Here is a 9,697-nt window from a genome sequence, read left to right on the forward strand (position 1 = left end):
CCGAGATCAGATGGGATCGGGCTTGTTCAGGTTGGCATGGCCGTAGACGAAGGGGTATTTTAATAAGCTTCTCAGATCATTGCAGATAGTTCTCTCGCTAGCACCCCAAAACTTGAAAAGTGGTAGCTTCTTGAATGTTAGCTATAATGTGGACTCCAAAATCCTATCGATACAATTTTTTGCTCTGTTATGTTGAAATCTCCTGGTCTACTTGGAGCTCGTAATGGGTCTGTTACCCACGCCTGACTTTGCAGGACCACACGTTGGTCATCGGGAAGATATTGGCTCACTGAGTTAATGAAAGCCGTGCATATGCTGACACATCGCATCCTATGATGTTCAGAAGTTTTCTGTTTGGTAATGTCATCGTTTCACCAGAAAAATACAAGTATTGAGAAGTCAAGCTCACGGCGATCGAGCCATGTATGCCGTTTCGGTTTTTGCTTGAAACCTCAAATTTCATCACTGACAACAAACACGTGAGTGGTTGCTCTTCACGTAACAGGCTCGCTTTGCTTTCAGGGGAAAAAAAAAAATGCCAGTTTTTTGAATGACCAGTTGTCCGTCAGTCCTTCTTTCAAATAAAATGGCTTTCCATGAAAAAAACACGGCTAGTGCAGCCAGCCACTCAATTCATCGCCGAGCGTCTCCTCTGGTGACGACGACCGTTTGGCACGCCTTCGAAGTTCAGCTTTAACGACATTATGATTTTCACGCTTTATCGAGAACATTCTCAGGTGTGACTAGATTTTTTCCGTGCTCTGGTTGTGTGGGGGTCAGGAATACGGTGGCCACTGACTGAATTTGCCTCAAATGCCAGCCGTGCAGATGTCACATGGAGGAAAAGGCAGATCACGTCTTCGTATTATTACAAAGATAGCTTTGACCTCTTGGACCACCTGGCGTCATGCTCGTGTTTTTTTGTCAAGGCCACTTGGCTGGGGTGACATTAGCCGCCTAGCGGGTCTCGAGAAGCCCCGTGGCCCGTGGCACTTGCTTTGTGAACCACGGCACGGTGACATGCGGCAGTGATCGGAGCTGTGAGTGGGCATCTGCAGCTCCATCTCCTCGGTAACGTCATGCTCGTGTTCTTTTGTCAAGGCCACTTGGCTGGGGTGACATTAGCCTGGAGCCGATCGTGGCCTTCTATTTTAATTTATCCTCTAATATCTTTTAATTGATCCTTCTAATTTATCCTCTAATTCCCACCCTGCAAGGAGAAAGCCTGTCCACGGCATGAAAGAATGTGGCCGACACATGGAGGGGAGCAGAGCCCAGGGATGGAGAGACAGGGGGCGGGACTGTACCTCGTCGTCATGTGCCTGGAGATCCTCAGACACCGCCACCTGGCACTGAATTGGTTCCGTGAGCCAGCAGACATCTTTTCATGTGAAGTCGTTTGGATCCCGTTTCTGACACTGGATGAAGAGTCATGATTAGGAGTTACTGAGTGGGAGTTCGCGAGCGCCTCTGGGGCAGTCTCAGTCACCACGGACAGTCTCTCTTTCCTGGTGGGGAAGAGCAGAGTGTCGCGGACTGAGCAGCTCCGTCACTGAGTGTACGGGGGGACGGTGCCTTCAGCGGGGCATGGCTGGTGCATGGGCAGGGAGGACAGACAGACGTCGTGCCCTGAGTCTCTGTGCAGGCCTGAGCGTGGCTTCTCTGTGTCCCCAGCAAGCCCAGTGCTGCTCCAGGACGAGGCCAGCTGAGACGCCCGCTGTGACAACTGGATGATGACTTCTGAAACCATCCACCTAAATTGCAATGCTCCAGTGTGTCCAACGGGAATGCATGGGTGACAGCCTGCACGGGGAACTCTAAGCAACACTGATCACTGGGTCCGAAGTGATACTCAGTTCCAGGGACAGAACGGTCATACCTGTTCCTGCTTTTTCCCAGAACTTACATTTGACAAAGCGAGATCGAGATGTTGATCGGGAAAGGTGAGGAATGGATGCTGGTCGGGAAAACACACACGCAAACACACGCACGTGCACGCGCGCACACACACACACACACGACTGTTGTCAGTTACACCCCTGACTTTAGCGATGGAGAAGCTGAGATCCAGAAAGATTATGATTTTTCCAAATTTGTAGAAATCATTAGTGGCCTCACTGAGGCCGGACCTCACTCAGGGTATTGACTCCCGGCCCTCTGCTCTTTGCTCTACAATCTTCTTAAATTCTTACACTACCACGCGGAGGTCTAGAGCGCACTCACCTAGATCAGAAATTGCATTAGTCGTCTGGGTTGCCACACGAAATACCGGACTGGGGAAGGGGCCATTAAACAACGGAAGTTTACCGTCTCGGTTATGGAAGCTGGAGCTCATTTCTTCTGGGACCTCTGTCCTTAGCTTGCAGATGGCACCTTCTCCCTGTGTCCTCATGTGCTTGACCCTCTGTGTGCACTCACGTCTGGTGCCTCTTCCTCCTCTTATAAGAACACCAGTCACGTTAGATTAGGGTCCACCCCTAGGACCCCACTGAACCTTAATTACCTCTTCGAACACCCTATTTCCAAATGCAGTTACGTTCTGAGGTCCCGGGGTTAGGGCTGCAATGTGAAAATTTGGGCGGCACACAGTTCAGCCCATAACAGAGCAACTCCAGAACCTCACGGCATCCGGAATCGAAAGGGCAGACCTCGCTTCTCTCTGGCACCTCTGTGAACGGTGAGCCATCGGAGGCGGCCCCTGCCCTCAGGGCTCCAACTGCCCGAAGCCCAACTCGCCCGAGGGAGGGGGAAGGTCCTCCCAGCAGGCTCCTCATGCCCAGTCTGATCCGTTGTCCCCGGGCTGTGATGGCACAGGGCGGGATTCTGAGGGAGCACCTCCTTCACCCACTGCTGCTTGAAATGGTTACCAGGTCCTATGTCTCCCCAGCGTGCCACGTGGGCATTTCCTCCCCAGCCGGCAATGCCCGTCACACGCAGATGCCTGGTCGGGGGCTGGCAGGTCGAATGCCTTGGATTTCTTTGGTGGTTTCAGGAGAGCCTTCGAGAACCAGCGATGGATTCATCGGGGCAGCATCCTCTATAGCAGGGCAGCCGGTCCTCCTCTTAGACTTGCCAATGTTTTCTGTTGTTTTGTACCTTTCTTTCGTTTCACCTCTCTGACACACACACTCACTCTCTCACATACTCACACGCACGTTCATTAGTGCGCTAATATTACAAACTCTCCGTTTTGTACCTTTCTTTCGTTTCGCCTCTCCGACACACACACTCACTCTCTCACACACTCACACACTCACATGCACGTTCATTAGTGCGCTAATATTACAAACTCTCCTGTTGGTTACCGTGTGGGAGCCTGCGGAGCAGGAGAGGTCATTGTTCTTGGGCACAGCTTATTCCTGACCCCGTGGGTGACTGCGGTTCTGTGGTGAGACCCTCACCGCCCCTCCTCCCCCTCATAGTTTGGGGCCCTGCAAATGGACAGCCGCAGGCAACACCGACCGTGACAGCGAGACTTCCGGGGCCCTCTGCCTCCCCACCCGGAGAGGTATCTTGCCCTTGTATCTCTTCCATGTCCCTCAGTCCTCAGGGACCATCTACTCCTTCTACTGTCCTTCCGGAATCTTCTCTTGAAAAAAAAAAAATTTCACCATGTGCTCAGTGGTTACTTTGTTTGAACCAAAACGGGAGGCCTCGGTCAGAAAGAAGCGATTTCTAGTTTCGGACCATCAGGCACTGAAAAAACAGATAAGAATAAGGATGTGCTTCAAGAAGAAGTGTAATGGTGGTGGTGAGTGTGCGCGTGTGTGCACGCGTGTGCGCGTGTGTGCGTATGTCTGACAGGTGCTGGGGAATGACAGCTCAGGCTCCTGACATTTCCCCCCCCGCCATGGGCATGACCGAAGAGGGTGCCCGAGTGTCTACAGGTCATAAGACAAAGGGACAGAATATTCTCGGCACGGCCCTCGTGGCTCTACATGCCCTGCTCGCCCAGGAAGCCTCTGGCTGATTCGCTCTTGCAGCCCCAACTCCCAAGGCTGCACAAACCCAGCAGGCGTCTTGGGTGTGTCTCCCCGAGTGTCCCCACTTGCTCTTTCTCCTCTCTCCTCTTACGCCTGACCCCAGTGCATGGTCCAGCACCCCGGGCATAGAAGGCACGATGCAGGATCAGTGAAGGAAAGGTAGAAAGGGACTCTCAGAGCGAGGCCACCAAACCCTGGACACTGTGGGCTGGTAAACTTCAGCAGAAAACACGGGTCTAAATCGGCGGTTCTCAACCTGAAGAAATTTGGTCCCAGGGGACATTTGACGATGTCCGGAGATGTTTCTGGTTGTCACAACTGGAGGAGGGGGCGCTATACTTGCATCTAGGGGGCAGAGGCCAGGAATGCTGTGAAGACCCTACAATGCACAGGCAAGCCCCCCACCCCCACCCCCTCCGCCAGGAAGAATTATTTGGCTGCAAGAGGCAGCGGTGCCGAGGCTGAGGAACTGGTCTAAAGGAAGGTGGAATAAAGACCCCCGTTTGGACTTCAGTGGTCCTCAGCATCTGGGCGGTGCTGGGCACAGGGAGCAGCCGTTACTCAGTCTCTGAAAGGCTAACCCTGGGAGCCTGAAAATGTTGCCACTCATGCGTGTTCTCCATCCCCTTCGTGGTAGATTCTGGCCTAGGCCTGTGTGTGCGCGGTCACTTCTCAGCGTTCAGTAAATAATTTGGCACCAGCCGCGCCCCAGGCACAGCTAGAGCCACTACAAGTAACAAGAGCAACCACCACATTGGTTAAAATTCACTGAAGCGTGGCAGGCATCCTGCTCAGCGTTTTATGAGCCATCAACCCTTTAATATTGCACAAGTACCCTGCAAAGCAACTATTAACGTAATCCTCATTTACAGATGAAGGAACCGAGGGCGGCCCAGGAAAAGCCAGTGGCTTGTGCAAGATTCTCCAGTTTATAAATTACGGGTGGAAATGGACTGCAAAGCCAGGCACTTGGATTCTAGGATCCAAACTCCGAGCGGCTAAGACGCACCAAGGACAGACAGATGCTGTTCCGGGAATAAACGCGGGTGTCTGTGGGTGGAACAGCTATACTAAATTTCCAGGAAATTTCATCCTGATAACCCAGTTTGATTTTTAATTTCAGTTTGTTTTGCTAGTCCCATATTCCAGCTCTAAACAGTGTGGGCTTAGAGACTGGCTGTTCTCTCCCCAGATGAGAAGCTCTGTTTCCAGGTAGGTAGGTAGGTAGGTAGGTAGGTAGGTAGGTTCTCAGCGCACGCGCGCCCTTGCCCTGTCCCAACCCGGGCAGCGAGACAGCGCCTAAGGCAGAGAGGGAAGGCAGGGTGAGGGGTGTTTGAACCCAAGCGTGCTGGTTCTCAAAAGCTCGTCTCGGCCCCTCCAGGCGGCCGCTGGATGCTCAGAATCCCTGCGCGCCCGCGGAGCAGGCTCCTCCGCGTTCCCCAGCGCTGCTCCCCTGTCACCGCCTTGGCAATCACGGGGACCGCCGCGAGGAGGCTGCGTTTTCTCCCAGGGCAGCCTACCAGACGCGCGGAAAGGCTGGTTTCCTGGGAGAGGGACGGGGAAATAAAACCTCGGGAGAGAGAGCTGGGAAGAAGAAACGCAGGCTCCTGGCAGAACCCGACCCGCGTGGACCCGGCGCGCAGCGGTGGATACGCGGCTGCTTCTGGGCACAGGAGAGACGTCTGCATAGGGTGGCAGAACTGAAGAATTCGGGGTGAGGGGAACGCTTTAGATGAAGGGGGGCGGTGTTCAGCCTCTTCACGGCTCTCCCAGCTCTCCCAGCTCCCGCGTCCATCTCTCTTCGTCCCCAACCCCGCCCCTCTCCCAACCCAGCTTCCTGCAGGCCCATCTCCGAAACTGCATTTCTGGGCCGCGGGTCTGTCACAAGGAGCTGGCGAGAGCCTGTCCCAGGAGCAGCTGGCCCACCCCTCCCATAGCCCAGAGAAGGAGTTGGCTCAAAACGAGCCCTCGAATTCGCCATGGGCCTGTCTCCCGGGTGGGTGGGGCAGAGGGGCGGGCTGTGCTGCTTCGGGGTCCAACGCAGACCCGTGGGATGCACTGGAGCTAAAGGATGCGAAACTTCGCTCGCGAGAGGGTTCTTAAAACATCGTGCCAGCCGCGCACAACTCAGAAGGCATCAGAATCGCCGATAATAAAATTAGTTGGGATTCCATTCACCGGAAGCCTTAAAGCACCTGGGCTTCGTTTAGGTTGGCACAAGGCACAATGCCCCCTCCTGGGACTGCGGAGAACTGGTCCTCGGTGCGACAGGGGTTCAGGGGGATGGAGATTGGGGGAGGGTGCCGAGAGAGAGGTAGGATGACTTTTTCATGCGTCTCGGGCACAGCCGAGGCGTCTGGCTCCAAGAACAACCTGGAGCGATCTCCTCTCCGTGGGGAGCCAGATCGCACCTGCCTTTGTACCTCGGGCACAGCCGAGGCGTCTTGCTCCAAGAACAACCTGGAGCGATCTCTCCGTGGGGAGCCAGATCGCACCTGCCTTTGTCCTAGGGAAGCTGGAGAGACAGTCCCGCGCGTAGCTGGATTTGTAGGAGACGGAAGGTTTTAGAAGTCAACGCAGCACTTGTTGAACAACCCCAACGGGAGCGCCTTTCTCCCTAAGAGACGCGCGCGTTTGCTTTGCGTGCATGCTAGGAGTCCGCGCCGCCCAGGGCGGGTGGGAATTCTGGCTAGACAAGAAGTGGCCCAGGTCTCCAGGACTCGGGGTAGGAGCTTTGGGGGTCGCGAGAACCCAGACCTGCTGTTTCCCGGATCCGGTTTCCTGAGCGGCAGAAACACCTCAAACACCTCCCCCAGGAGGCCAAGCGCCTCTCATCTCTGCAGAATCCCCACACTTTCTTCTTCTCCTGGTCCCCATTACGCGTAAAAGTAAAATAAAATAAAATAAAAAACCCATACATCTCTCCACCAGGAGGGCTGCTGTGTGGATTCAGGGCGCTGCGGGATGGTGCGTAACAAGAATCCATGAGAACATAAGGTCCCTGGAGCCTCGGGCTCTGGCTATACAGGGCCACGCGCAGCGACCCCGGGACGCGATTGTCCTAGGTCCTCGGAACCCCGGCCCCACATGGTCCCCCTGGTGAGAGGAGGCCTCACCATCCCGCTGGGAATTTGTCCCTAACAAGTCGTTGTCAGTCGGAGCGCAGGGAAGGACTGAGCTCTCGCGCTGGCTCGGCCGGTCTCTGTCCTTAGCGATGGCGGTCAGGGCCGCCAGACAGAGAGGGCTGCGGGTGGGGACGAATCCCAGGCCAGAGCGGGTGTACTGGTGTCAGGAGCTGAGGCACAGCACCGGGAGGGCCCTCTCCTTCCCTTGGGGGTACGGCTTTCTGTCCTACTGGGCGCGTGTGCCCCAAGCCGGGAGCGCACGAGGCTGGGGAGGAAGGCGGAGTCTCTGCAGGGCTGAGGGTACCTGAGGGTGCCTGCCGAGGGGTGACTAACAGAGCTGAGGACCCCCAGCCCCATCCCCACCCCGCCCCAGCAGGAAGCCCTAACCCAGGCTGGCGCCTGTCCAGTCCACAGCCGAGGACTCAGGGTTCCGGCCACGTGGATTTCTAAGAAAAAAAAAAAAAGTTTATTTAAAATTTTGTACATAAATAAATAAATAAATATCTTCTGGTATTACAGAGACCGTACAGTTACACAGCTAGGCCGGGCGCGGGCCGGGTGTCGGGGCCTGGGGCAAGCGGGGTGTCGCCGGAGGCGAACATCCAGGGCCTCTGGGAGAAGACAAGGAGCCTTCATCCAAAACCAAGCAAATGGGGGTCCCTGACTCGGATACCACGGGGGGCATTTCCTCGAAGACGAGCGGCGGGGTGGGCAAAGCCTGGTTGAGGGACCAATGGGACTGACTGAATCTGGAGGAGGCTTTTCGAGGAGGGGAAGGGAAAGGAAAATACAAAACAAAAACGAAAAACCCAGAAGTTCATAAATGTGTGCGGGGGGTGGATAAACGGCCACAGGAATGAGGTGAGGAGGGAGAGGGGAAAAAAGAGAGGAAAGAAGGAAGGAAGGAAGGAAGGGAGGGAGCGAGGGAGGGAGGAAGGAAGGAAGGAAGGAGGTTCCTTAGTGAAATAAGTTTAGATAGAGATGAAAATTTAGATGAAGAATTTTTTAATGTTTTGTTTTTCTTTGCAGGACTTGTCAGAGCCTTTAATATGCAAACATGCATGCGACTCTCCAAGAGAAGATAAAGTATACAATGTTTTCATAATTTATTTCTACAGAGAATTCTTTTTGCCCCCCTAAAATTCATGTTAATATTTTACAAAAAAAAAAAAAAACCTACTTAAAGGCGAACGGGCGACCGAGGGGTGAAAGGCCGAGCCTGGCCCAGGGTGAGGAAGAGCAGAGGAAGCGGGGACGCATGAACCAGTCCAGGGAGAGCGGGCGAGGAGGCGCCGGCGGCCAGCAAGGCGCTAGGGCGGGCCGGCGCGCCCGCGGGGCCGACGTGCTCTGTCGGTGGCTGAGGACAACAGCGCTTGCAGCCTTCACAACTCGGAGTCCGCCTTCGACGGCCACGGGCCCTGGGGTGCAGATACCAGCGTCAGGTCCCTGCCGAGCTCTCGGCGCCGCCCAGGGCCGAGGGCGCCCGCAAAGCCGGGGAACCAGCTCTGCGTCCCATGATGGGTCTTGGAGACGCAGGGAGGGCCGGAGGTGGGCGATCTGGGGACACGAGCGCCTAGGGAGTGACCGTGAGATCCCGGTCGTCCTTCCCCGAAGAGGTCGGGGACATGGCCAATTCGTCGTCATCCTCCGAGCACTTGGCGGAGGACAGCGACGCGCACTTGCAGCCTTGCGGTGCGCCCCCGCCGGCACCCGCGTTCCCGCCGCCGCCGCCGCCGCGGTGGTGGCTGCCTTTGCCCTCCTTCTTGTGCTTCACGCGGCGGTTCTGGAACCAGATCTTCACCTGCTTCTCAGACAGGTTCAGGTAGGTCGCGATCTCGATGCGGCGCAGGCGAGACAGGTACATGTTAGAGGCGAACTCGCGCTCCAGCTCCAGCAGCTGCGTGCTGGTGAAGGCGGTGCGCATCCTCTTGCTGCTGGGCAGCTGGCTGGAGCTGCTGTCTGGAGGGGGTGAGGGTGGAGAGAGCGAAGCGGTCAGATCCCTGGGCCGCGGGCCCAATCTTCCCCTAGGAGGCCGTTAGAATCCCGCGACTTGGGTCCGCCACCCATCCTTGCGCCCCGAACGCGGTGCATAGCCGCGTGACCGCGGGCGCCTCCTGGTCAAGCCAGGGGACCCTGATCCTCTCGGAGTCACGCGGCCCTGGCACTCGTTTAGGGAGCGCCCTGAACCCCAGCCCTGGATACCTCCTGGACGTCCCCTCCAGGATGCGGACCCTCTGCGTTCACCCGCCCTGCCCAGCGCCCCATCCGAACACCACCCTGGGTGTCCCTCCTCAGGGCCCCGACATTCCCCACATCGCCCCCATTAACGCCCAGGGTCCCTCATCCCCAACCTTGGCTCGCCAACTTTCGCCAGGCCACCTACGCCCCGGTGCCGCGCGCGGCGGCCGGGCTTACCCACGGAGATGCAGTGGAACTGTCTGGGGTCGGGCAGCGGATAGGAGGTCTGGTAGAGCGCGGCGGCGGCGGCGGCGGCGGCGGGGCCGTGAGCGACCCCGGGCGACACGGCAGAGTGCTGGCGGCCCAGGGGCGCGTGGCAGTACTGCGAGCCGAAGGGCGGGAAGGACGCCT

General features: G+C 56.6%; 1 protein-coding gene across 1 annotated transcript in view; it reads right to left on the reverse strand.

The window, feature by feature from the left end:
• Nucleotides 1-8,681: 8,681 nt before the first annotated feature.
• GSX1 (GS homeobox 1) overlaps nucleotides 8,682-9,697 on the reverse strand; it is a 6,181-nt gene continuing 5,165 nt past the window's right edge. Inside the window, exons 2-3 of the mRNA XM_015590167.1 lie at nucleotides 9,524-9,695; nucleotides 8,682-9,067 (exon numbers count right to left, since the gene is read on the reverse strand). Coding sequence (XP_015445653.1) covers nucleotides 8,682-9,067; nucleotides 9,524-9,695 — 558 coding nt within the window. The remainder of the gene's footprint in view (nucleotides 9,068-9,523; nucleotides 9,696-9,697) is intronic.

The sequence above is a fragment of the Pteropus alecto genome, unplaced genomic scaffold, assembly GCF_000325575.1.
Source record: "Pteropus alecto unplaced genomic scaffold, ASM32557v1 scaffold80, whole genome shotgun sequence".
In the NCBI taxonomy this organism is placed as follows: Eukaryota; Metazoa; Chordata; class Mammalia; order Chiroptera; family Pteropodidae; genus Pteropus; species Pteropus alecto.